The sequence below is a fragment of the Artibeus jamaicensis genome, unplaced genomic scaffold (assembly GCF_021234435.1).
Source record: "Artibeus jamaicensis isolate MK-2021 breed Jamaican fruit bat unplaced genomic scaffold, CSHL_Jam_final scaffold_2172, whole genome shotgun sequence".
In the NCBI taxonomy this organism is placed as follows: Eukaryota; Metazoa; Chordata; class Mammalia; order Chiroptera; family Phyllostomidae; genus Artibeus; species Artibeus jamaicensis.
Window position 1 is genome coordinate 2,581,406 of NW_026522031.1, and position 27,684 is coordinate 2,609,089.

General features: G+C 48.7%; 1 protein-coding gene across 1 annotated transcript in view; it reads left to right on the plus strand.

Annotated features, from left to right (window-relative positions):
- Positions 1 to 14,942: 14,942 nt before the first annotated feature.
- AGK (acylglycerol kinase) overlaps positions 14,943 to 27,684 on the plus strand; it is a 74,802-nt gene continuing 62,060 nt past the window's right edge. Inside the window, exons 1-2 of the mRNA XM_037138936.2 lie at positions 14,943 to 14,983; positions 19,889 to 19,992. Coding sequence (XP_036994831.2) covers positions 19,892 to 19,992 — 101 coding nt within the window. The 5' untranslated portion in view covers positions 14,943 to 14,983; positions 19,889 to 19,891. The remainder of the gene's footprint in view (positions 14,984 to 19,888; positions 19,993 to 27,684) is intronic.

The window sequence follows — 27,684 nt, forward strand, 5'->3', positions numbered from 1 at the left end:
AGCGACATAGTCTGTTCTGTTCACACCTGTATTCCCAGCCAGCATCAAATGAACGGCCACAGGGGCGGAGAACAGGGAGGAAGGAAAGAGTATGTGGGGCACGTCACACACACACAGCTCGGCTTCGATGACTGTCATTGGTAATAGCTCCAAGTCTACGAACTGGAAATGCTACCACCGTGTAAGAAAGACGCCGGGACATAATTGCCTATTTTCCCCAATAGAACTTAGACTTTCCCCACGATGAACATGAGGATCGAGACCATTCATGTCCCAGATATGTCTGCTTCCTGACTTTTGGGATGAAAAATATTTTAAATTCGAGTTACAGCACGATTCACAAATTCTTTTGATTCAGGGGGTTCTATATTTTTCAAAAAAATCACCAGCGAGAGCATGTCCCTCCCCAAAGCAGGAAACATTCAGACGCAATTTCCTTTGACAGATGCCGCCTTTTGGGTGGGGCTAATGAATAAACGTGACCCCAAAAAATAAATGTGGAAAGTAATTCCTACACCTGTTTGTCAGGTGTGAGGAGTGCCACCACCTCTGGTTTTCCTGGGCACGGTGCCCCGGTGGGTATGATGTGGGTCTGCCTGCATTTAATGTCCCATCCGTCAGGGCCCTGCCTCAGTGTCCCCTCTCAGAGCAGGGAGCCCCCGCCTGGCGCATCGTCTCTCTCAGTGCGGTTCTGTATCTCTGCCTGACACTTACTACCTGCAGGCACATGTTCATGTCTTGCCGTTTCTTTAGTATTATCTACCATTTTATTCTTATATATATTTTACTTCTTTTTAGAGAGTGGGGAAGGGAGGAAGATGGGGAGAGAAACATCCATCAGTTGCCTCTTGTACGCGCCCCAACTGGGGACTAAACCACAATCCAGGCATGTGCTCTGACCAGGAATCGAACAGGCGACCTTTCACTTTGCAGGGCGACACCCAAGCCGCTGAGTCGCACCAGTCTGGGCTCTGCCGGGTGGGAATGTAAGCTTCCTGAGGGCGGGGCTGCGTCTGTTTTGTCACGCTATATGGGTGGGAGGTGCCGGGCGCATGATGGACACCGCATGAGCATTCGAGGGGCGCAAGAGTGAAGGGCACAGGGCGGAAGAGAGGAGCCCAGCGTCAAGGCTGGGTCACCAGCCGCGCCAGGACCCGAGCCTCCCGACTCCCCCAACTCCGTCTTGAACAGCCCCCCCATCCTGCTCTGTGCTTCACCAGAGCTGTGAATCACCTCACCGACAGGCAGGGTCATCCGGGAAAGTAAAAGAGGAAAAGAAAAATGGGGCACAGGCAGGGAGAACAGAGAATCCAGGCACTTTTAGCAGCCACTATTTCTTATTTTTTGCTGGAGTATTGGCACCTTTAAAAGCCTTGCCCGGGGAAGGAAAAAGCCTTGGCCATCGTCCCCAACCTCCCCACTCAATCACAAACCACAGCGACTGGGAAAAAAATTAGGGGGGCAAATCAATGTGCTCAACCTTCCCCGGGCTCCGTGACAGCTGCCCTCTGCTGGCCGCGGCCCGAAGCTCTTGGGGCCTCTCCCCGAACCCGACTCCAGGAGTGGGAACTGCTTGTTAAAATAGGAGCCCTCTGGGACGGCAAAGCCCTCACAGCTCCGATCCGCGGCCCTGGTCCTCTCGGCCCTCTCCCCCTCAGCCTCCACGCTGCCCCGTCCCACTTTCCGAGCCGCCGGCCCAGAAATCGCCCATTCACAGTTCACCTCCTGACCCCCTTCTGTTCGGTGCGTAGGGCAGGATCACGAGGGACAACTGTAAACTGTGTGAACGGTTGAGCTGAGAACGGAATCGTATTTTGAAAACATTAAAATGACGTGTTTTTTTTTCTCCTTGAGATCATATTGCCTTTGGTCCCCCCCCACCCCCCCCCCCCGCACCCCAAGTCTCAGCCTGGAGTTCCCTGCCCCAGAGAAGAAGGTGGGCAGAGCAGACAGGCAAGGGATTACCTTTCGGTAGCGAGTCTCCCTGGGCCTCTGAAGCAAGAGCTTGGTCTCAGATGAAAGCTAGGCGCTGTGGAAAGGGAAGGTGATTCCTAAATTCTGGAACAGCCCCTCTAACACAGCCGGAGCCGCGCCTGGTTGGATGGGTGGGCGAGTTTCAGAAACGGCAGGCCCACGTCAGGCAGAAGACCCGTGCCTGACGGGTAGAAAAATGGTGACGAGTGAGGAAGGGCCAAGCTGGGGCAGGAAATCGGACAGGTTCTCGTGTGCCACTTGGTAGGGGTAGAGCAGTTACATGTGTGTGTGTGTGCACACGTGCGCATGTGTGTGGTTCTGGGGGTGACTGAGCACTTTAAAGTGAGGGGTGGGCTTGTGCCATGTGCTCCCGGACACACCGTAGAGCAGGCTCCCAGGTGAAGTCCCACCTGTCGGGGTGATGAAGAAGCAGCTATAAGGCATTGACTGAGGTCTGACGGGAAGAAGGAGCCTGAGACGACACTTTGACCCCTCGTCACGGGCTCAGGGAGAACAGAGGACCCAGACTGTCTAACCTGGGCCAGAGAGGATGCTGGGAGAGCTGGGGACAGACGGAAGGTTGGGGCTGCAGAAGGCCCTGCCACGTGGGGGACATGAGACCAGGGCAAATGGCTGCGACCTGCCCTCTCTCTCAGCACCCCTTGCAGATTCCTCTTTATCTCTGAACTCCGGAACTCCTTTCTGCACTCAGATCCCGTGGTGAGACCACCCAGCGTCAGGGCCTCACTCCTTCCCGACCACCCCGTGTGGAATCCTGCCTCCCCTGACACCCACTGTGTCCCCTCACTGGCCTCTCCACCCTATGTCACTTAGCTCTCACTGACATACCACATATTGACTCTGTGCCTCTGTCACGTGTCCAACAGGATGTGATGGGAGGTCCATGAGGCCAGAGGGCAAGACGTGTTCGCTGCTATCCGTGCGACACTCAATGCCTGCAGCACTGCCTGGTACCCAGCAGGGGCTTGAGGTCGATACACCCACACGCGGTTCGGCGGAAGTGAGGCCTGCGTGCGTGTGGTTGGTAGGGCAATAACATGGGTGTGATCATTTATAGTTTTAATTTGAACAGTTCACCTCAAAGGGCATATGGTACGCTTGAGTATAATATTGTTATGTTACAGAATTCCATGCTTATGATTTTTGTACTAAAAGATTTTGTAATAAAAAGGGGTGTTATGTGTGCTGTATATGTATATGTATCTATTTATTTTAATCCTCACCTGAGGTTATATGTATTGATTTTTAGAGAGAGAAGAAGGGAGTGAGGGCAAGAGAAACATCAATGTGAGAGAAACATTGATCGGTTGCCTCTTGTACGCGCCCCGACCAGGAATCAAACCCACAACCTAGGTATCTGCTGCCCTGACTGGGAATCAAACCCACAACCTCTTGGTGTGTGGGGCGATGCCCCAACCAACTAAGTCACCCAGACAGGGCCATTGGTATTTTTCGAAATAATTCAGTGAAGGGTTCGAGGTCCTCCACCTCTGCTACCAGAAGGCCCTGGCTGTTCTCTGTCCCCCCACACGCGGTCCTTGGCGGGAACTAGGTGTGGCGGGAATCTGAACAACGGAACACGGCACCACAAAGAGGCTGAGTGAGATAGATATACGGGTAGATGGGTTTCATACACAAATTCAGTTTAAATTTTGTTTCTTTTCATAATTATCCGCAAGCCTGATAGGGGGCTGCCGCTGAAGAGCCGATCAGTTAAGGGAACCTTAAAAATGTACATTTCTTGGCTCATCTGGGCGATGGCATGTAGCAACAAGAGTATTTCTGCACACGTATGTCTCTGTGGCTCCTCCCGTAAGTTCAAGGGCACGTGTGGCCTTTGTGTGCGATGCTACAGGGGCAGATGCCTGAGATAAAGCCCCCGCCTTCGAAAGCTGGCAAGCGAGTCCGAGTGCCGTGGTACGTCTTTGGTAGGTTGGAGATGGCCTCACAAAAGCGTGTGGCTGGATTCGGTGGTAAATAACCACGAAAGCTTTGGTCGAGGCTGGCCTGGGGGGGGAACCCTCCTCTGTTCTGGTTGTAGAGGGAGGCGCGGGGGCAGCTGAGGAGACGCGGCCCCAGAGGCAGGTCCCGATTGTGGTTCCCTGACTCAGGCTGGGAGCAGGTGAGGGGAGACACGACTTCCCAGAATTCACCTGGGGGGCATCCTCAGAACAACAGCTCCCAGGAAGGCTTGGACGACCACCGTGGGGGTGGAAAAGGACCTGGGGACCGTTGGCTGCTGTACCCAAAGGAACAGAAAGGCACGTCTGATGTCTTGCTGGAAAGGGACCCGTGCTCTGGACTGGCACCTGGAGTGTGTGGGAATCTCAGCCAGCAGGAGCTCCTGCCCCGTTTGTGTGGGATGCTCAGGGTACTGCCACTGTCGTCTGTCTCCCACAACTAAGGTGCTGCTCTTTGACCAGCCAGTGAGGATCGCACACTCAATCGGCGCCCCGTACGTCCTCCGTGGCAGGTAACTGACCCCCTAACTCAGCACCCACTTCCGCTCCACACGGGCATGTGCCCTACACCGGCCGAGGCTCTCACTCCAATTTCTGCCGATGGCACCTCTGTTAGTGAGCTATTGCTGAGCAACAAACTACCCCCAAAACGTAGTGATTTCGGACAGCAAACATCTGTTATGTCACGATTCCTGGGAGTCAGGGATCTGGGAGTGGCTTAGCTGGTGCCATTGGCTCGGCCTCCCTCATCGGCCATGTCACGGTGTCAGCCGACTGCAGACTCATGGACCGGCTCCAAGGCCACTGCCAAGCTCGTTCTGTGGCTGTCCGAGGCCTCGGAAGACTCGCTTCCACACTCCACAGCTTGCCCCGTGGCGCAGGACCACTGGGTAGAAAGTAATTTAATAATTTAATAGCATCACTAGGGGGTCGTTTCTAAAAACCTTTCTAGGGAAGCAGGACACAGGTGTGAAAACGCCCACATCTTACCTGTACAGCTCAGCAATTTCCATAAAGCAAACACACCCATGGAACCCACCCCCCAGGTCGGGAAGCAGAGCAGGACCCCAGCGTGTCCAGAAGCCCCCGGCCTCCTCCGAGTCAGCGCCGCTCCCTCCTCCCTGAATGCAGTCACTGCCTTGGTGTCTAGCCCCTCGGTGGGCTGGTTTCCCCCCAGCCTTACTGAGGTGTCACTGATACATGTTGCCTACTTTTCAACTTTATATAAGTGGAATCCTGCCATATGTATTTATTCGTGTCTGGCTCCTGGCTTAACGTTCTGTGTGTGAGGTCCATTTAAATGGTAGCTTGTAGCTGGGATTCATTCCTTTCGTTGCTATAGAGGGTTCTGTCTTATGAATATAGCACAACACACAATATGTAACAATCTAGCCTATCACTGATGGCGCTTGGGTTGTTCCCCACTTTGGACCAGTGAAGACCACACGTGTGTGCATCACAGTTGGTCACTGTGGTGGTCAAAGGAGTGATGGCGTACAGATGTCTCCGTCCCAACCCCCAGGACCTAGGATATGTTACGTCTAGCGGCAAAGGGGAATTGAGGTGGCAAATGGAAGTGGATTTATTAATCAGCTGATCTTAAGATAGAAAGATTATCCTGGATGATCTGGCCCAGTGTAGCCTTGGGGGTCCTTAAACAGGGGCACTAGAGGAGGCTGGAGGGGCGCAGGGTGAGGCTTTACCCGCCGCTGTGGGGTGTGAGGCCACCAGCCAAGGACCGTCGCTGGCCTCTGGAAGCTGAAATGACCACCTGATCAGTAAACAGTGCTTTCCTATCACCTAGAGTTGGCCCAGGAGACCCATTTCAAAGTTTGGGATTGCAGAACTGAAAGATAATCCGTGTGTTGTTTTAAACCACTAAGTTTGCGGTAATTTGTTATGGCAGCAAACGAAAATTAACCCAGTGAGACCCTTATCTGTAGAATCACTGGGTCTGTCCATGTTTATCTTCTGTACATACTTCACATAGTTTTGTAATGTGGTCGTACCGGTTTTCTGCCACCAGGAATGTGTGGCCGTTCCCACTGCTCCTCGTCTTCCTCCAAACCCAGTACCATCCACCGGTCTTTTTAATTATAGTCATTCTGTTATGGCATCTCATTTTTATTTCAACTTGTGTCTCCCTGATCACTAAGGAGCTTGAGTACCTTTTTGTATTACTATTGGCCATTCACATCTTATTTTTCGTAAAGAGTCTGTTCCCCACGTGGTGACTTTGTGCTGTTTTGGTAGAAGAAGAATAGAATTGAGAACATAGCTCTCTAGTTGTCCGTTCATGAAACCATCCTGCTTTTTCAAGTCACAAAACTAGGATTTCTTAAACGTGTTATGAGACTTTTTTCTTTTTTTATTCTTCTTTAAAATGAAGAAAAGGAAGGGGATTCCAGCCTCTAAATCACAGTATACCATATTTTGGGGACTATAAGACCCACCAGACCATAAGATGCACCTAGGTTTTAGAGGAAGAAAATAGGAAAAAAAATTTAAAGCCAAAAATGTGGTAAAATATTTAATAATCTGTGACCCCCCCGCTCCACCGCCACCCCCCCACCACAGCGAGCCAGGCACGCTACATTCGGACTATAAGATGCACCCCCATTTCACCCCCAATTTTTTTTAGGGGGGAATGCATCTTACAGTCCAAAAATATGGTAACTATTATAGTGAGTTCACAGCACACACACACACACCATTTTGAACATATACGGTTAAGGGACAATGAAGAGAAATTTGCTGTAACCACTGAAGTCACCAGCAGATACGTTTTAAAACATCAGTCATAAGTACCAGCAGATCATTAGGGTTCGTTACAGATTAATATCGACTGCACACGGCTACTTCACCCAGAGGCTCCGATTCCTGTGTCAGAACAGGCCTGGGTATTGAACGCTGGGATCGCAATGATTTCCTTCAGCAGATATCACTTCCAAAATAAATCACACGGTCAGTGACTCATGCCGTCCATTCCAGAAATGCCCTGCTACTTGTTAGGAGATTTTTATTCAATTGAAGCATTTTCATTATTGTGGGTTTTCATTGTGCGCTGTTTAGTTGGGAGTCTCGGGCAATTGTGATAATAAGGTTACCAGTCGAGGCTGCAGATAAAGAACAGTGATTCAATAATTAAAAGGCAACCAAGAGTGCAGTCTGGTGAGCAGCAGAAAAATCAGGCCTGAAAGCGTATGAAGATGGGCTGAAAGCCAAAACTATGAATACAAAATACGGTTCTTCCCCGTTCCCTGGAGCAGGTTGTAGGACCATCAAACCAACAGCGTTGGGCGAGACAACACTGACTTTCACCTTCCCCGATCCTCAGAATAGCTCCTCTCAGAAGTCCCTCTTTAATGCTTTCAGGGATTTAGGAAACCAGGTGCTCTCTCTTCATCTTCCTACTAAGTCCTTTCCTCCTCTACCACCATCCCCCCCCTTCCACGTGGCTTTCCCTGCTCAGAGACAGGAAGTTTCTGACGAGGACCAGCCTTTTCCTTTTTGGCCTGTTCATCTTTTTTGAAGAAGGAAATCCAAAGTGCAGTTTTGGATATTCTTGTTTGAGATGCTTGCGAGATGTTCCAGCAGACGTGCCCAGCGGTCACTTGCGCCAGACGGGGTTAAGAGGTGGCGTGTAGCCCGGGGAATCCATAGAGTCTCATCTGAGCTTGGGGTTCAGTTGTCCAGTCAGCATGGAAGACTGAAGCATAGACAATGAAAAATCACCTTTGAAAAGTTCTAATATCTTCTGCACCTGAACTTTGGAAGCTCAACTCTATGGTTCCCTTTTGTTTTTCTTTGCATTGTGTCACTGTTCCCATCTCTCCCTCACCCCCCTCAACCTGCCCCCTCTCAACAACATCTCTCTGGGTTAACAGACACCAAAGCCTGGTTGGTGAAAATGGGAAAAATGAGAAAACGGACAAATATTTTTCCTTTGCCAAGTGGGCAGAGTTGCAATCGCTGTCCACATAATAAGCTTTGGTGTATAAACCTGGGCATCACCAGCACACAGATGGGTTTTAAATCCACGGGAGTGGGCGAGGTCACTCAGGAGGAAATCGAAGCAGAGCGAAGGCTGTGTTAGGCTCCAAGGCTGCCTGACCGAGTAGCAGGGACCGGGGCCTTCAAACACCAGGACTGCGTCTGGAGGCTGGAAGCTGGAAAGCAAGCTGTTGGCAGGGCCCCGCTCCCTCTAAAAGCCGAGGTGCTGAATCCTTCTCTGCCTCTTCTGGCTCCCGTGTTGCCTGGCACTCCTGGGCATTCCTTGGCTTGCAGGAGCATCACTCCAGACTCTGCCTCTGTTGAGACATCCTCCTCTCACATGCCTGTGTCTTCATGTGGCACTCTCTTTCCTGTGTGTCTTTCTGTCTTTTAAGGACACCGGTCCTGTTGGATTAAGGGTCAGTCCTGATCCAATACGAGCTCATCTTAACTAACTTTAACTATAAAGACAGTATGTCCACATCAGCTCTCATCTGGAGGTATTGTGGGGTTAGGACTTTGCATCTTTTGGGGACACCAATATATAATGACATCTATGCCCTGTTACAGTGTCATACAGACTGGTCTCACTGCCCTAAAAATCCCCTGTGTTCCCTCCACCTATCCGTCTTCTCCCCCCTCCGAGCCCCTGGCAACTATGGATATTTTTACTTTTTCCAGGGGTCCTACGGCTGGAATCCTACGGTATACGGCCCTTCTGATTGGCTTCTATCACTTAGTCATATGTGTTTAAAGTTTCTTCACGTCATTTCTTTGGTAGCTCATTTTTTCATTGCTGGACAATATTCCATGATAATGTATTCCCAACAGACTCTTTACCTAAAAAAAATAAAACACCCCAAACCAAATCATATTAAAGAGCAAGAGCTGAATTAGAAAGAAAAGGGTGTAAGGCAGCTTGATGGGTGGGGGGACGGGCTAGGCAGGGAAATCTCGTAGCTAGTAGCGCGGAGATGGTGTGTGTCGGAGGAGAGAGGGATTATGGGCCAGTCGTAAATAAAAGAACCACAGTATTTTCCCCTCTGGCCCCTCCCGAAAACACAGCTCAGCTGCCAGCAGCTCGGTCCCCTGAGTTCAGGGCCTGAGCGCTCACCCTGGGGCACGGTGCAGAGAAACAGGGAGGAAGTCTGGTACCTCTGCAACCACATCATCCCTAGTGGTGTGCCCGACACGCACGACAGGCAATACACTTGAATGGGTGGTTGAAGAAACACCAGCCAGGCCCCAGACTGGGGACTGAGCGAAGGTGCGGGGCCGCGGCAGAAAGCCTCGCTCATCAATGACCTTGGGATAGGTCCTGGAGATACTATCGCTGAACCGAAGACCCCTTAACGAGCTGCTGAGCACTGAGGACAGACTGTCTGCATTAGATTCAAGCCAAGATATCCCCCAAGATCCCTGGCAATGAAGGAAACGGCAGCCAGGTGCCAACGGATGGGCCCAGAAGAAAATGGCTTGTGGGTGTTTATTCCCAGTTCTCCCGCTACTGTCGGGTCTTCGGCGCCATCTAGTGGCGCGCGCTTCAGGCTGGCCACGCTACCCGAGCAGGGAACCAAGGCTTCTTGCCCTGGTTTCAACCTAGAAGGATTAGAAGCTTTCTCTTCAAGTTTAAGATAAGAGACCTCAGGGAAGTAATGACTATATTAAGAGCATAAGAATTAACGTCAGAAATTTTAAGTCACAGAACTTAATCTCAGCAATTACATACACAGTTAGTAGCAGGATGTAGTGTTTTTGCAGTGTGGGATATCGGGCAACTTGCGACCAGGGGGCCAAGATCAGAGGGACAGCCGAGCAAAGCTGGAAGGGGAATCTGATCCAGCCCCTACCCGCACGCAGAGGAAGTGTTACTGCCATTTCTCTATCAAAGCAAGAAAGTCTCCGTTAGCTGCCCAAGGCCAAATGTGTCCAGTGAAGGAGGCGAGAGCCTGGCTGGGTGCTGGGTTATCTTCCTTTTGCGGTGTTGCTTCAGACTGTCCCTCCTTTTCTGTTGCTATTTGTCTTGTTTTGCTGCAGTGACATTGGTGTCCTCCTACCAGCGGGTCAGCCATCTTTATCCCATTCTGTACTCACCAACTGTACTGTAAAGGCTTCGGGTCACTCTGTCCCTGGTTCGGGCACCAGAATTCCAGAGAATTTCTGTCATGTGGATGGCAGGTTATTGCATTTGCTATATACATTAAGTATATATAATGTCAACTCACATCTCCTTCTCCTGTTTTAAACTTTTAGGCACATCTCTGTAGGTAACATTTTAAGTGTAATTCATACAATTCATGATGAATTTTTTTTTACCTTTATTGTTGACATTATTGCAGATGTCCCATCCCCCCCCCAGTCTTTGCCCCCCCCCCAGGCCTTGCTCCCCCTTTCCTCTGGCTATTGCCACACTACAAGCCGCATTTTTTTTAAAAAAGGGGGCACGTGGTTTGGAGTTAAACAGAGAGCTTACATGTATTTGGCACCTAGCAGGTGATTTTACATCAATAACTAATTTTCATGACTAGCCCTGTGGGTTAGAGAATTTTCTGTTCATGAAGAAACAGAGATTCAGACATTTTAAGCAACTGCCCAACGATATAACAACTAAGCAGAAGATCTGGAAATTGAACCTGGGTTTCTTGTCTTGAAGTCTGGTAGTATTTCTGCAATACCCCTTGACTCCACAACACTTACAGTCAAGAAGTCTAAGTTTTATTTCCAACTGAAATGCATAAAACACTGTGCACTGTGTTACTCGTTTGGAAATTCGTATGTTCATTTATATATCAAAGGTTCTATTGAATTCTAATATAAAGACACTTTCAGTGATTTCTATGCTCATGGATTTATTGGATATTTTTGTTGCTGTTGTTTGGTGTGTGTGTGTGTAACTATTAACTCTGCTCTGAAATGATGCTCTGTAAACGCACCGTGAGAAATGCTGATGGAGATAACCTGCTGGGGGCTCTGCAGAGAGAGCTGTGAACTGAACACAGATTCAATCTTTTAAAACAGTCGTTGGGTATACTTGCCAAAAAGAGCTCAGAGCATAATTTTATTTTAAAATTATTGTTGGGAACTTCCCTTGTTCAAGACAGAACTAATGTAGGAAAGCCGGATTTCAGTGGTACAGCAGTATCTCCAGAGTTCCCCACAAAAATTAAAAAGGTTCTCACTTCCTTTCTTTGCCATCTTCCACCTTTTCTTGGACTGCTAGTCTTTCTAGTGGCCCATCTTAACCAGCCCATCCCTGCGTGCCCTAGGTCTCAAAGGTACCTTTGGCACCTGTTCTGATCCAGGGTCCCCTGGAAACTTGCAGCCACTGAGGGCAAGGGACTTTTACTGCCACACTAGCCCCGTTGGCCGAAGACATCCTGTGGGCTGGCCCACTGCATTAAAGCCATCACAGTGAAGGACACTGTGATGTGCACTGTATCCTCCACTCAAAGAAGGGACACACGTCTGAGGCGACAGATATGACATCTGTGTGTGCTGATGAAAAGCCATCATAGCCCTGAAGACCCATCAGGTCTGATCATACTCCTGGGACCTGGGGGTGGATGAGGAGGTTGAATGGAGCCCACAGCAAGACCCAGGAAGGATTCACAGTTTGGTGTTAGTTTCCATGCCTGACATGTCTTGCCAAAGCCACCATCTGGGGACTTACCAGGGGCCTTACAAATGGTCATGGTATCTTATGTACCATTGCTTCTAACCCCAGAACCCAAGTTAGACAACAGACTACAGCCCATGAGAGTCGCTGTTCTCACCATACCCCAGGCACTGGCCTTACAGAGCAGAAGAATGGCATGTTAAATCCACGGGTGCCTCCAGCTGGTTAAACAAGCGCTTTCAGTGTGGAGTGCTGCCTGTCAGACTGAGGGGAGTCTTTGAACGAGCGTGATCCGTGGTAACTCTTCCTCCTTTCACCAGAATATGTGAGTCAGGAAATCTAGTAGCAGACTTGGGGGACAGCACAGCTTGCAAACACCCAAAATGTTCGTTTCTTATCTCCATTGTATCAAACAGGTAATACCCAATAAAGGGATGCTTGCACCAAAAGAATAATATTCTTGCTGAATCTGAAGTTTAGACTCTCAGCTGGGTGTTACACCCACTGAGGTCCCTGGGTAAACAGGCGCCACCGGTGCATCAGTTCCTGCCTGCCGACCCCACCTCTCTGGCAGGCTGGGTTTTGCAAAACAATATTGGGGCCTTCGCTGCATGCAATCAACATGGACCCTGCCTTTGTCCCTTTTCGCTCCTACATTAAACAGGTCGTTGGAAAGTGCCAGCCAGATGACCCATGAACAAAAGAAGTCACATTTAGGAAAAGGCACAGCCATGTGGATCAAGGGTGAGCGGGCATCACGGAGGGTTCCTGTGGGCTCCGTGTTATGATGTGGAGGATGCGCCTTCTCTCGGGAACCCACTGCTTTCTTGAAAGGTCACATTTACATGTTTCCAATCTGGCAGCAATAGATGCAGTGGGTATTAAAGGTTACAATAAGGAAGAGATTTTAAGCATAAATATCCTAAGAACCTCCTTTCATATTTTTTCTCAAAGTAAACAGAGTGGTCTAAAGAAGCATCTCTGTGCATACAATAAGTAACTAAACCAAAATGAATGTTAAAAGACTTTGCAGATAATTTTCTCTGGTAGAAGTTCTGCCCGGGAAGATCTAGTCCCTCATGCAGGATTCATTTGAGATGCTACATTTAGGGCTATTCATTCATTGTGATATGAGTGTTTTATCACTTTTTCTGAACCTTTAACTCGGTTTTATTGTTAACAAACCCACAGAATTGGGGTCTGAGCAGGGCACAGGTCCAGGGAAATAGTTGGGTGATGATGTCAGGAACAAGAAAAGTTTAAGGATACCATTGATGTCAAGGAGCTCCTTTCTGCCTTCTATTTTTACTTGCCTCCCCACCCCTCACACTTAAAACCACATAATCTTTCTAAAAACACTGTCCTCACTGTGTTCTGTATGCATCAGTAGGCTTGTAGTTTATCTTCAAGGATGAGAAATCCCTGACTCTGTTGGCTTAACAATAAAGGATTTTATTATTTCACATAATAGGACACCTAGAGTGTGAGCAAGCTCTGGGCAGGGTCGACCCGCTGGGCTCGATGACGTCATCACGGACTCCGGTTCTTTTTTATCGAGTTGGCTTTGCCCCAGGCTGGCTCCCTTCACCGCTGAACAAAGGTCCTAGCAGTTTCAGGTATCATGTACACCTTTGATCTTATCTAAGGGAAACCGGGGACGGACTATCACTTTCTTTTTAAAAACTGCTTTATTGAGCTATAAGTCTCATGCCAGACAATCTTCCCATTCAAAGTGCCCAGTTCCGTGGTTTTTAGTACATTCATGGAGTGGTGCAACCGTCCCCACGACCAATTTTAGAATATATCACCACTCTAAATCCTGCCTGCATTCCTTGGCTTATGGCTCCTTCCTCATCTCCCTCCCCCCACGCTCTCATCTCTGGTCTCCTCCTTATGAGTGCCCCTCTCATTATACTGGGCCCACCTGGATAATGCAGGGTAAACTTCTCAAGATCCTTAACTTAGTCACATCTGTGAGGTAGTCGCAGGTTCCAGGGATTAAGAGGGGCATCTTTGGGGAAGGAGGGGGTCATTCTGTTTGGCACACGGGGTTTAGTGTTCAGAATCAACACCTTTGAAGAAGGTGGAGCAGAAGGTGAACTGGGCAGAAGGTGAAGCTGAGCTGTGGTGCAGCCTGTAAACGCGGAGACCTGGTTGCAAGTGATCTCTCTAAGCTTGCAACCTGAGGGGCGCTGTGTATGAGGGCATCCTGACACGCACTTAGCACATTGTTGAGTTGACAGAACAATGGTCAGAAGGAGGAAAGAAGGAAGCCTGGGCTGACTGGGGTGGAGTTGGGGGTGGGGGGTAGGGGTGGGGAGGGGGATGGAGAAGTGAAGGTGCTGTTGGTTGGTCAGCATCTGCCCTGGCTTTTCTGTAGCTTTCTTGCTTCCTAGAATCTCTTCACTATAATATGGCCAGAGAGATATTTAAAAATGTAAACCAAAGCCCTGGCCAGGTAGCTCAGTTGGTTAGAGCATCACCCCAATGTGTCAAAGTTGTGGGTTTGATCTCCAGTCAGGGTGCATTCAAGAATCAACCAACAAATGCATGAATAAGTGGAACAACAAATCGATGTTTCTCTCTCTCTGAAAATCAATGAAATTAAATTAAATTAAAATGTAAACAAATCACATTGTTCCCAGGACTGAATCCCTTCAACACCTTTCCATCCCTTTTGGTTTAATGTCCTAACTCCTCAACACCATGGCCTGTCTTGCCCACTGCTGAAGCTTCATTCCACTCCTTACTCCTCACCTCCCTGGGCTTCGCACACACTGACCCCTGACCTGTCAAACTGCCTCAGGCTATAGAGATTTGCACTGGCTGTTCCATCCCCTGGGCACGCTGTTCCCCTGGATCTCTGTCTGACCTGCTCCTTCTCACTTTTTAGGTCTCAGATTAATTGCCCCTCACCCAGGGAGCCTAACTTTGCCTCATTTAAAATAGTTCTCCCCCACTCACCTCCTTTATATCACCCGTTTCATTTTCTATGTGGCCCTTATCACTACCTAAAATCGCCCTGTTCATTGAGATATTTTTTCTTATTTTTATTTTATTTTTTAAAATAGAATTTTTATAATATATTTTTCCACTACCATTTAGTCCCCTTAGGCCCCCCTCCCCCCAGCAACTACCTCACTGCCGTCCATGTCCACGAGTCCTTTTTCCTCTTTGCTGATGTAGTGCTAGGCCCTAAAATAGAGTTGAGTGATAGATGAAAGGTTGAGTAGGTAGATGAGTGCACGAAAAATGAAGGCAGCCCCCAGGTGGCGGCCCCTGCACACCGCACCGGCGCCTACACAAGCGGCGGGCACCCGGGCCGGAACCCGAGGGCGACGGCAGCGTTTCCCTGAAAGGAGCGGAGGACGCTTGAGGGAGCACACAGGAAGGCGGGGCGGCGAGCGGACCGGCGGTGGTGAGTGCCACGGGGCCTGAGCGGGGAGCGGGGCGCTGGGACTAGACGTGAGCGACGAGCCCCGAGCCGCGGAGCGGAGTCGCAGGGGTCGCGCTCGGTCGTGGGGACCTCGGGTCGGAGGCCTGCGTCAGGGTCGCGAGTGCGGGCGGAGCCTGGAGGGCCCAGCGCCAGTGTCGCGGGGAGGACCCGCTGCGGATGGCGGGGTCCCTGTGGTCACCGAGGGAATCAGCTGTCCCGGGTTCTGGTCCCAGGGCTGTCGCTAACTTGTGTGACCCTTATTTTATTCCTTTGGGCTTCATCTTAGTTATTTGACAAACGGGGAGAATAGTGTCTGGTCGATTGATTGGGTTCATTCATTCCAGGTGCTTTACCACGTTCTGTTTGCTACAGGAGCGTGGACAGAAACTGCATGCGAGGGGTTTGGGGTCTAGCGAGAGAACCCTCACCTGGGTTCAATACAATTAGATTTTGGCAATTCCTCCAGGGGAAAGAACACCCTGCTTTTCAGGTTAGAAATATCAGAACATATAAAAGTTGGACTTTTAGCGATATTGGGGAAAGAGAATTCCACTGGGTACTTAGAAGGCATATACATTGTTAGCTGAAATATTGCACATTGGAATGACAACTTAAATGCTTACAGAGAAATTTACAGCGTGCGTTCACAGCCCCATCAGCTGCGATCCATGCAGCCTAATGAGTTCATCAAGCAGGTGGTGTGTCTTCATTTTACTGATGAGGGAAGTGCATTCCCAGCTCTGTCAGGTGTGATCCTTACAGGCTAATACGTTAGTCAGAGCAGGTGGCGGGTCCTCTTTTTACTGATGAAGAAATAGGGGCAGAGGCTAAATGACTTACCCAGAGGACACTGCCAGTGAGTGGCAAAGCTGCAGCTAGAGGCTAAGTCTCAGGACCTTTGAACCAGTGCTCTTTGCAACACACCGGGTAGGTAGCCTGTGTGTTTTCACTGTTCTTATAACACACGAATTATTCATTGGGTCGTGGTGATCTTTAAACAGACACACGGACTCTTAGATTGTTCTCGGACTTATTGGCATTCTTCTCCATCTCTGCCCTTGGATGATTTCAGCTGCACTCAAACTCAACCTCCTTCATAGCCAAGAATCCCGCATCCGTATCATTCTGAAATCTACATCTTCTACCCCGTTTCTCCCAGCTTCAAACTGCTTCACTGATCATTTCTACTTGGATGCCCTACAACCATCTCAAGCTTAGCGCCTCCTAAAGTGCATGCACTGCCTTTCTCCAGAAACCAACACTCCAAATCTAATGATTGAAACCATTACCCAGTCACCCAAGTACGAACCTGGCTTGGTTCCTGTTCTCTCACCTTCTACCATCAATGGATCACCAGGTCCTTCCAAATTTACTCTCTCTTTTTGAAGGTTTTATTTATTTATATTTAAACAGAGAGGGAGGGAGGAAGAGAGGGAGAGAAACATCAATGTGTGGTTGCCTCTTGTGGACCTCCCACTGGGAACGTGGCCTGCAGCCCAGGCCTGTGCCCTGACTAGGAATCAAAGCAGTGACAGTTTGGTTCCCAGGCCTGCGCTCAGTCCACTGAGCCACACCAGCCAGGGCCCAAATTCTCTTTTATAAAGATCTCCCAAATCCATCCTCTATCTCCATTGCTCCTTCCTTCTTCCTTCCTTTTGGTGACTAGAGGTTATGGTAATAACTTCCTACTGGTTCTTTTTAGCTTTAAGCTCAGCTTCATCCAGTCTGTTTGCCATCCTGCTACGAAGTGATCTTTTCTACAGTTCAGATATAATAATCATATCCCTCACTCGCTTAAATCCCTTCAAGGTTTTTGTAATCTTCAACATAATATCCAAAGTCTCCAGTGTGGATTCAAGGTCCTTCCTGATCTTTTCCGGACCTCCCCCACCTTCCCCATCCTTCACCTCCTGACCACTGTTGCTCAGAGTGTGGTGTAGTGCGGACCTCAGTTAGAAACTTGGGTGTACTTGTTACAAATGACGATGACAGCCCAGCTAGAAGGAATCAGGGTCGTGGAGGGTGATGCTCAAGAATCTGCATTTTATGTATGTTCTCAGAATTTCAGCAATTTTTTTTACTAGCATTGGAGAGGCCTTGTTCTAGATACTCCCCCACACACCCCGTTCTTATCTGTACTTGTCTATTTCCTTGTGTTTCCCGAGCTCACTTTGGCATCTTTTGTGCCTTTGTACATATCAGTCTCGTTAGCTCCTGTTTTGGTAACTCCTACTCATTCTTCAAGACTCAGTGTCACTGTCACTCCTGGGAAGACTTCCCTGACCATGCACAACCGCGCTCCTCTGTGTCACCTCCCAACTACTACCAGGTGTGCCTTCGGGTTCCATTACTGCCAGCCTGGACTGGGCCCCTGGGGTCACAGGAAGCTGTACTTTCTGGTACTGGTCTTGCCGTTGCTGGTGATAAAGACGTTTCTTGCCTTGGGAGGAATTTTAACCAATGGTGGTGTTAAAGAAAACAGTTATTTCATGACACTTGTTAAAGAGTGGTAAGGCGGACTTTATTAAGGAGGCAAGGGAGAGGCATCTATCTCCACGGATGTAGAGACCACTGCAGTAGGTGTGTTGGCGTAGGAGCAGATGACTGGGCTCCGACCCCACCCAGGACGGTGGGGGCGTACAGCCAAGAACCAGGTGGAGATCAGTGGATGAAAAATTACTTACAGAAAATATCAGGGGTACAGCAGGGGATTCTTGTTAGAATGACTCAGTCTGGCAGGGTGGTCAGAAGACCAAGGGTGGGTTGCGTGTGTGTGTGGGTGTGGGTGTGGGTGTGGGTGTGTGTGCGCGCTAAACCAACTTGACAGGATTCTTGACCGAACTGGATCCTGTTAGGACAGAGGGAAACCCACAGTGGGGCTCAGACCAGCAGAGAGCCCAGAGGAACCTAATTAAAGTCAGGGCAGCAGTGAGCCTTTGTCTGCAGTTCCAGGGAGTAATAAGAAAAGTAGAATCTTCAGTGAAAGCGGCTTTTTTTTTTATTGGTTTATTTACCGCATGCACACATAGTCATAAAAAATTCCGTTTAAATATTTATCTGTTTAGAAAATGATTTCACTTTAGAAAACTTAGAAAACACATTATAATTTAATAAATAAAATGAATGTCGCCCATTATCCCACAGCCAAGAGGGAAGTACTTACATTTTTGTGTTTCTTTCTGTTTGTGTTTTTCCCATTTATATTTATGTTTGGACATAACTAGGATAGTACCAGTTATATCCGGCTTTTTAGCCTGCTGATTTTACTTACCATTGTATTTTGAGTTTTTCCCACATCAAAAATCCTTAGGGGAGCAACATTTAACGTAGGGGAAGAAAAGTTTCACTTGACCCTCTTGCGGTCCGAAGCTGGGCCTGGAAACTAACCCGACAAAGACAGACTAACAGGAGCAAAGCACGCACATTTATTCAGAGAAAGTTTTACGTGACATGGGAGACTTCAAAAGAAGTGGAGGACCCAGGCAAACCGACCTGAGTATTTTATGCTAGGTTTGATGAAGAGTGGAGGACTATGATCGAATAAAAGGTATGAGGTAACTGTTGTAAGTGGGAAACTTAGCAGGGGGCTGCCCGCTGGGATTCTCCTTGGCGTCCCTTTGCCCTGGGAGAGAAGGATGCTCTCCTCTAGGAGCAAAGAGAACATCTTTCACATGAGGGTTTTTTGACCTGTTCGAGGTCAGTAGGTAAAATAGTGAGGAGGTCAGACTCATTCTGCTTAAAATATTCAATATGCTGAGGTGTCATATTTTGGGGTAGCATGTCCTGAACGTTCAACAGTTACTGATTGCAAAGATATTATGAGCCAGGTATTATTTTAGGCACAGGGGACACAGCAGTGACCAGAACAGTCCAGATCCTCACTCTGATGGGGTTTACATCCCAGTGGGAGGAGCTAGTAAACAAATTAGCAAGTGAGGATCATCGAGTGATGAGTGCTGTGAAGCAGACAAACAGAATGAGGATATATACTGTCCCCTCGTATTTTAGAGACGGTAAGCTGATTTACCTTCCACGTGGGAGTGTATGAGAGGGTCTGTCTCATTTCATTTTGTCATCAGTGAATGTGAGCATTGAAAACATTTTATTTTATAGGTGACTATCGATAGCTCTTTGTAATTTGCATGTCTTTGATTACTCGGGAAGCCAAACTTTAAAAAAAATATATTTTATTTTTGGAGGGGAAGGGAGGGAGAAAGAGGAAAGAAACATTGATGCATGAGAGATACATCGATCTCCTGCACTCCCCCAACCAGGGACCTGGCACACAACCCAGGCAGGTGCCCTGACTGGAATCAGACCAGCGACCTTTTGGTTCATAGGCCTGTGCTCAGTCCACTGAGCCACACCAGCCTGGGGGGTGGGGGGGGGGAGCTGAACATTTTTACGTAGCCACGTACATTTCCTCCTCGTTTCTGTGCCTGTTCTCTGCTTATTCTCCTCTTGAGGGTCTAGTGCTCTCCTCCATTTTGAATAAGCTCTTACATTACTAATTTGGTGTTGAGTCTTTTATGCACACACAACAGATCAATAAGCACCCATCATCTGTGCGTAGTGATTGTAAGAACAAAGGAAAAATAGGAAGCCTAGAATTCCCTTCTTGCCTTTCTACCCCCTCCCTTCCGCCACAGTGAGGGAGGGGAACATGGAGTTGGGGTGCAGAGAAGTGAAGAAAGGAGTTTCGTAAGGTGGGTGGGCAGGTGAGAAGGTCACGGCTGTGGGACTAGAAGGGAGGAGATGAGCAGATGCCCGAGAAAGAAGCAGAGCGAGGGAAGGGAACATGGAGGGCTGAACGCGGAAGAGTCCCAGAGACGCCTGGTGCTGGCCTTGGGCGATCACGTGTGTCATTTTTTCTTTTTCTGCCTTTAGAAGATGACTGTGTTCTTTAAAACGCTTCGAAGTCATTGGAAGAAAACCACAGCTGGAGTCTGCCTGCTGACATGGGGAAGCCATTGGCTGTATGGAAAACACTGGTAACTACCGGAGAGCCCCCAGTCCAGCCCACCCCACCTTGCCTCCTGCAACCAAACTGTCCCGGAGGGCCTGAGGGTGAAATCTTGTTCAGCTGTGCTCGTCTCTCTGGGGGAGCTTTGCCCGCACCGCCCCCTGCCCTGCCCCCCCTGCCACCATCTGCCATCGATGAGAATAAGTTTACCCAAGACATGATCTGCTTGGGGAGGAAAGGTGGGCAATCTCTCAGAGGAGGAGCCTGTTCCTCAGTGGGCATTTATTGGATTCAGTTTGCATAGGAATACAGGTAAAGCTCATCAATTATTGTCAGGCAGTAAGGATTCAAAGAACTATGAGGGTTTATTCTGAGTCAGGGTCAGTTAGCGAAAGGGCTATAAAACTTTGGAAAACAAACTCGTTTTATACTTGAACCCTTATCAGAAAATTGAGGACATTCTTAGCAAAGCAAGTTTCGCAGGATTTTATGCATTCTTTCTTAGGTCTGATTGCCCTGGGGAACTGCCTGTTCCTGCTCAGGGCTGCACCACCCTCTGGAATTGTTTCAGGCTTAAGTCAGGCAGGGGAAGTAAGGCAGCCAAGAGATTAGACTTCTTATAGATAGAATGAGGACTCAGACTATGTCAAAGCTGATGGGCAAGAGTCCATCATCCCCTTTTTCTATAGCTCCCCAAAGTCCTTCCCTGAGGGCCCCTTTGTCCCATGACTGTCTTAGGTTGTCCCTCCCTTGAGGAATCTTACATTGGCGTTCAGGGCTGAGCAGGGTGAGGTTAAAGGGGGCAGAGGCCTCTCTCCTACCCAGAAGATAAGCTTTGTCTCCTTAGTGGATTATGGCCCCAAGGTCTCTTTGCTCACCCTTAGCCACTGGGGTTACAGTCTCTGAAACCAGGCAGGGTGGTTCCCAACACAGACTCTATAAAATGCTGTGGCGTAGAAAGAAAAATAAGTCTAGAAACCACAGAGATAGAGGCTTATTGCGGCAACCAGATCTGTAAAGTTGGAGCTATGCAGAGCTGCTCACGCTGATGCTGTGGTGGCTGTAGGTTGTAGCTGCGGGTTGGGGAGGTGAAGCGATGGAGCCCAGCCTCGGGGGAGAAAGTCAGCTGCCCCGTTAACAGTGGACCAGGACTGGGACTGGGACTGGTGTCCCCTTGGGGTTTCACTCCTGTTTCACACGACAGCCTCCTGATCTCTCGTCACTGGTGGCCGGACCAGACTGCTCTACTCCTGCAGCCCCTGTGACTGCCCCCCTCCATCCCTCTAGCTGGGCTTCATTTAAATGAGAGGAAGGCTGTCAGACCTTTTGTTTGAATAAGGAATTCCACGGAGTCCTGGGTTTTATTAGCCTTCAGGCCTGGAGGGAGGAGAAAGTGCCGGAGCGCCTCTTCTGATTTAATAGGGTACTAAGATTTAAATACACAAGAGTTTTTGCATAAAAATTATACAGATTATTCAGAGAGCCAATCAATTTGCAGGATTTGGGGGGATTAAGGGCTCCATTCTGAATATATGGCAAGTTTCGCTGTAATCCGGGTGTCTTAAATGATGGCTTTGTCAAACAGAAGACAGGCCAGGGAGGCTTCCAGACACAGTCCGCATGTCGGGAAGGTTCGTGCTATGCTTCTGTGAGCGTCTGTGCTCCACTTTCAGGTAGTTTTATGGTGCAACGCGGGGTCTAGTGTTTTGCAGCTACAGAGAAGACGAAACTGCGCCCCCCTTTCTTTCTAAGTGTTCTCAACGCTAAGCACTTGAATTCCATTAACTGGTGTATGAAGAACAGTCATAAGAAGCTCAAATCCCGTAATACAGAAAAAAGAAAAGGGTGGAGGAAAGGTTTTAACAGATGGACTATGACAGCCATGGTGGTTGCCTGTTCCTCCCTTTTCTAACTACACTCGAGTCCTCAAGGGGAGGCTCCGTTAAAACACAAAATCCAACAGTAAACGTGGAGATCGAATGGGCGCTGTACAGAGATTTGGGGACCGGGCAGCGTCCCCTCTCGCAGCTGGAAGGGTGCGCTGAGGGGTTGTGTGCAGTGGGGGGTTTTGCTAGGAAGAAGGGTGGGGCGAGGGAGCAATTAGCAAAAGAAAAGAAAGGATTTTTCTTGGTCTAGGATATTTGGGGGAGGGGTGGGGAGAGGAGGGGAAGGGTTTAATCCTGCCTTTTCTGTCTGCGGAGAAGGGAGGGGGCCGTGGGGCAGATTACTGCTGCCTGACCAGAACACCCCAGACTGGCTGATGAAGACTGTGTTTCTGGGAGAGGGAATCCGCAGTTAGGTCAGGAGTTAAATCTACGTTTGGTATCATGGGCATGAGCGACACCGTTTTGGGCCTGGGGACACAGCCCCTCGTGCCCCCGGCAGGTTGGAGGGAGGGTTGGCTGTGTGGGGGCAGGCAGTCCAGGCCTGGGGAGCGCAGTCAGGGAGGACTCCCCACCCACCGTGGGGCGCCGCTGTTCCTGTTACTAGGGGAAGGTCTGAGGAAGTGACTGAGTCCCCTGTTCAGGGTGTCTTGAGAGGTCCCATAATAATTTGTCACTGTAGTCATGGCCACGTGCTCAGTGGGTTGGAGCGTTGTCCTGTGCACCAGGAGGTTGCTGACTGGATTCCTGCTCAGGGCGCATACCGGTTCGAGCACCGGTCTGGGCGCGTATGTGGGGCAGCCTGTCACTATTTCTCTCTCACATCGATGTTTCTCTCCCCTGCCATCTCTAAAATCAATAAAAACATATCCTCCTGTGAGGATTAAAGAAAAAACTTTGAAAAGTTCCACTAGGTCTCCTGCACACCAGAGGCCTTATTCTCTTTTTTTGTACAATTTTTATTTTGGTAAAATACACGTAACATAAAATTTAACATCATAACCATTTTTTTTAAGTACGAAGTTCAGTGGTGTTGAGTGAATACATCCGCATACTTATGCAGCCGTCACCACCATCCATCTCCAGAATGGTTTTCGACTTGCAAAACAGAAACCACGTACTCATTAAACAAGAATTCCTCCTCTCTACCCCCCCCCCCCGAGTACCTGGTAACCACCACTGTGCTTACTGCGGAGGCTGAATTGGATGGAAAACAGCTTGAACCCGACGCTGGTTCAAAGTGGGAGCCTGGAGGCCTCACTTTGCGGTTTCCCCCTTGATGTTCAAGGTCACTGCTCGAAATGCAACCCCCATCCTCCCGCTGCTCTTCTTGTCCTCAAACTTTTCTCCTGCGTGCTGTGGTACTATTTTGCCCTTTTTAAATTTAGCCCCCCCTTTTAAGAAACCGTAAAAAACACCTAACATAAAGTGTACTCCCTTACATTAACCATTTTTAAGTGTATGGCAACTGCTGTGACATTATTCACGTTATTACCCAATAGATCTCCAAAACTTTTTCATCTTGTAAAACTGAAACTCTCTACCCACTAAACAGTAACTCCCCACTTCCTCCTCCCCCAGCCCCTGGCCACCTCCCTCCTGCTCTCGGCCTCTTGGACTGTTCGTGATTCCTCCTATACATGGAATCACGTGGTATTTGTCTGTTGTAGCTGGCTTGTTTTATTTAGCACGATGTCCTTAAGGTTCATCCATGTTGTAGCATGTGGCAGGATTTCCTTTTTTTAACCAATATCACTCAGAGTGAGAGATACCAGTTATGTGTATGCATCCCATTTTCTGCATCCATTTATCTGTTGACGGGTATTTGGGCTGCTTCCAGCCCTTGGCTACTGCGAACAGTGCTAGTACAGTGCACCGAGGTGCACAGCTGTCTGAGGTCTTGTTTTCCATGCTCCCAGGTGTGCACTCAGGGGTGGGGTTGCGGGATCGCATGGTAGTTCTGTGTGTGAACTGTTTTCCATGTCGGCTGTGCCACTTTTCATTCCCGCCAGGTGCACGTGGGCCCCCGTTACTCCGCGTCCTCACTGGCACTCCTTATTTCCAGGTTTTTGATAGCAGCCATCCTAATGGGGGAGATAGGGCATCTCGTGGTTTTGACTTGCATTTCTCTAGTGATTGATGGTGTTGAACATCTTTTTATATGTTTCTTGGTCATGTATCTTCTTTGGAGAAATGTCTAAGTCCTTTGCCCATTTAAAAAAATAAAGTTACTTGGTTTTATGTTGTTAAGTTGTAAGCATTCTCTAATCCCTTATGAGCTGTGTAAGTCCGCAAATATTTTCTCCCTTTTTGTAGATTGTCTTTTTTCTCTGCTGATTGTATCATTTGATGCACAGAAGTTCGCTATCATCCCAGTTGTCTGTTTTTGCTTTTGTTGCCTCTGCTTTTGGGTCACATTCAGGAAAGTATTGCCAAATCTAAAGTCATGAAGCTTTCTCTCTGTTTTCTCCCAGAATTTTTATAGTTTTAGGCCTTATATTTAGGTCTTAAATTCATTTTCAGCCTCTCCCCATTGTGCCGTTTTGGCATCCTCGTTGGAGGTCATTTGGTCGAGTATGCATGGATTTACTTCTGGGCTCTCTGTTCTGTTTCGTTGCTCTGTCTTTATGCCAGTGCTACATGGTTTTGATGACTGTAGCTTTGTAATGTGTTCTAACATTAGAATGTGTAAGTCTTCCAATTCCGTTCTTTTTCAAGATCGTTTTGACTATTTGGGGTCCCATGAGATCCCATATAAATTTTAGGACTTTTTTTCTATTTCTGCAAAAAATGCCACTGGGATTTGATACGAATTTCAGTGAATCTGTAGATCACTCTGGGCTATGTGGACATTTTAAGTGGTTCAATTTATGAACATTGGGGTAGCTTCCCATTATGCTTGTCTTTAATGTCTTTCAGCAGTTTTTTTGTAGTTTTTAGTGTGCAAACCTTTTGTCTCCTTGGTTAATTTATTCTTAAATATTTTATTCTATTTGACGCTCTCATAAATAGGATTATTTTCATAATTTCTTTTCAGATTGTTCATTGTTAGCGTATAAAAATGCAACTGATTTTTTGCATGCTAACTTTTGTAATCATCAACTTTGCCGAATTTGTTTATTCTGACTATTTTTTTGCATGAAATCTCTAGGGTTTTCTGCACATAAGATCATGTCAGCTGCAATACCGTGTTGAATGAGATGTTGAGTGGGCACCCTTGTCTTGTTCCTGATCTGAGGGAATGCGTTCAGTCTTGCACTGTTGAGTGTGATGTGAGCCGCGGGCTTGTCCCACGCAGCCTTTATTATGTTGAGGAAGTTCCCCTCTGGTGTCTCTTCACAGATATAAAGAGTTCGAGGACTGTTACATGACAAGGTTGGGGATCTATGCATTCAGCTGCTTACTTAACCTGTCTACTCGGATGCTTCACAGCTGCCTCAATGGACTGTAAAGTAAAATCAAAAGCTTTCCCGTCCAACCTGTGCTTTCTCAGTGATTAGCACCGCTCACCCTCCAACTGATTTCCCAAACTAAAGACTGACCATCATCTTCCACTTGTCCTTCATCCTTATTCCCCACATTCAGATTGTACATCCTAAGTGACTTTGCTTCTTTTACGCCTCTTACTTTGTTTGAGTTCCTCTGTCTGTCCTCACTGGCACCGCCCTTGTTTGTAGTACCATCTCCCCTGGCCTGGATTCTTACTGAAGGGCTCCTAGCATCCTCCCTGCATCTGCTCCTGTCTCTTTCTCATCTGTTTTGCCTCCCATTGCCAGTCTTGTTACAAGTGCAGATTGCTGTTGCGTTTGAGACTCACGTCCACAGTTCTCATCAGCTCTACATGTCGTGGGTCCCTGTGGATACATCCCCACGAAACGTGTGTCCCCTTGCCACACTTGACCTTTCAGCACGTGGGACTTCCAGGTCTCGCTGGGCGACAGGTTCCTCTGTTTCGGGGTTCCCCGGAGGGCCTCTGGACATGCCGTTCTCTCGTGAAAGCTCTCCCTCTTTCTTCCTCCCGTTTCACCTAACAGTCCTCTGCCACGTGTCCAGGTCTCGTATCATTTCCGCCCTGTCTGGGGAGACAGTCTCGGTTAGGCAGCTCCTACCTTTTCTTTCTGGCGCTGTGAACTTCTCTGTGTGATATTCACCACTATTGTGCTTTTTTTTGGTTCCGTTTGTTTCTTCTCTTAATCATAAGACTAAAAAGAGCAGAAGCCCTGTTTGTCTTTTTCAGGGTTGTTCCCAAAGCCCCACCCGTAGAAAACAGTTGTCACACACTTTATTTACGGAGGAAGGGCCCGACTGGAGGGTGCAGGTCTGAGTCCCCAGAGGGCAGGATCCCAGCCCCGCCGACTGGCCGGCCCACGGCCAGGCTGCTGAATGCTCCTGGAGGGGGTTGGGCACCACACCCCCTGCCAGGTTGCTCTCGTGCGCCTCACATTTATTCTGAAATATCCGCAGATTTCCTGTTTCCTGCTCTGCCTTCTCCACACTCCTCCTTAGACAACAATAACTCCCATTGCAGAGAAAGTAAAGCGCACCGGACAGCTGTTCGTGTGCACGTTCGTTCTTTGTCTCTGGGTGAGACTGGCTCCTCCGCCCAAGGCCGGCCCGCACCCCGACCTGCATCCCATCCCCAGCCCACATCCCGTTACCCTTTTTCTCCCTTGCATCTTTAGCCCCCCATTTCTCACTCTTCCAAGCGCTCTCTCAGCTGTGTGCCCCCATTTACCCACTGCCCTGTCTCTCTCTCCTGTTTGTGCCGTTCTCGAAAGCGCGCCTCACACTCGCGGTCTCTGTCTCCACTTCAGTTTAGTGAGGTTTGGGTTCTGTCCTGTCACTTGATGGAACCTGCAGTTGACAAGGTCGGGGATAGCCTCCTAGTTACTACATCGGACCGGTACTTTTCCGTCCGTGGTGGCCACATTCAGTTCTCTTTGACCATGTCCCCTTCAGTTTCCTGTAGGGTGTCTTTGCTCTGCTTGTCCCTTCAGGAAATGCTGGTGTCCCCAGGTTCCATCCTCATTCCCCGTGCTTGTCCGGTGACATAACCACACCAGAGTTTTCGGGTGTGGTGCTTAGGTCTTGGACTCAATGATACTGTTCCAGTCCACATCTTGCTTCTGTCGATATTCGGTGTTCATAGTTTCCCAGAGTTGTACAGTGTAGTCAGTCTTCAGAATATTCTTTCTTTTTTTAGGTGTTTTAGGTTAAAAATTTAGATTTTTAGAGAGAGGAGAAGGGGAGGAGAAAGAGAAGGAGAGAAACATTGATTAGTTGCCTCTTGTTCGCCCCCACATGGGGACCTAGCCTACAGCCTAGGCATGTGCCCTAGTAGGGAGTGGACGCAGCAACTTATGGCTTCACAGGCTGGCGCTCAGTCCACTGAGCCACGGCAGCCAGGGCAGAATATTCTGTCTAAGAGACAACTTGGACCACATCGCTCTTCCACCGACAACCTGTAAGTGGCTCCCCAGTGCCTGGAAGACAAAGACCCGCCTCCTCAGCAGGGCCTGATGGGCCGGCCCTGCCTGATTCCGCCCTTGTCTTGCTCTCCGCTTTTTTACATCCTTCTCATCCTCCCTCCGTGGTCTCTAAACCCGACCGACCTCCATGCCCCAGCAGCCTTTAAAAGAAGGCCTCTCTCCTGCTGGCCCTCACACTCGTGCCTCTGTTCTCCCCTCCACTCGCAACACTTTTTCTCTTCTTCCTCTGGTCCATAACTCAAAAAGTGTGTCACAAAACTATGTAAAGCAATGAGGGCATTATTAGAATAAGAAGAAAGAAAAACAATATCTAATGAAGAATTTCTTGGTACCTGGTGCCGGGCGAGT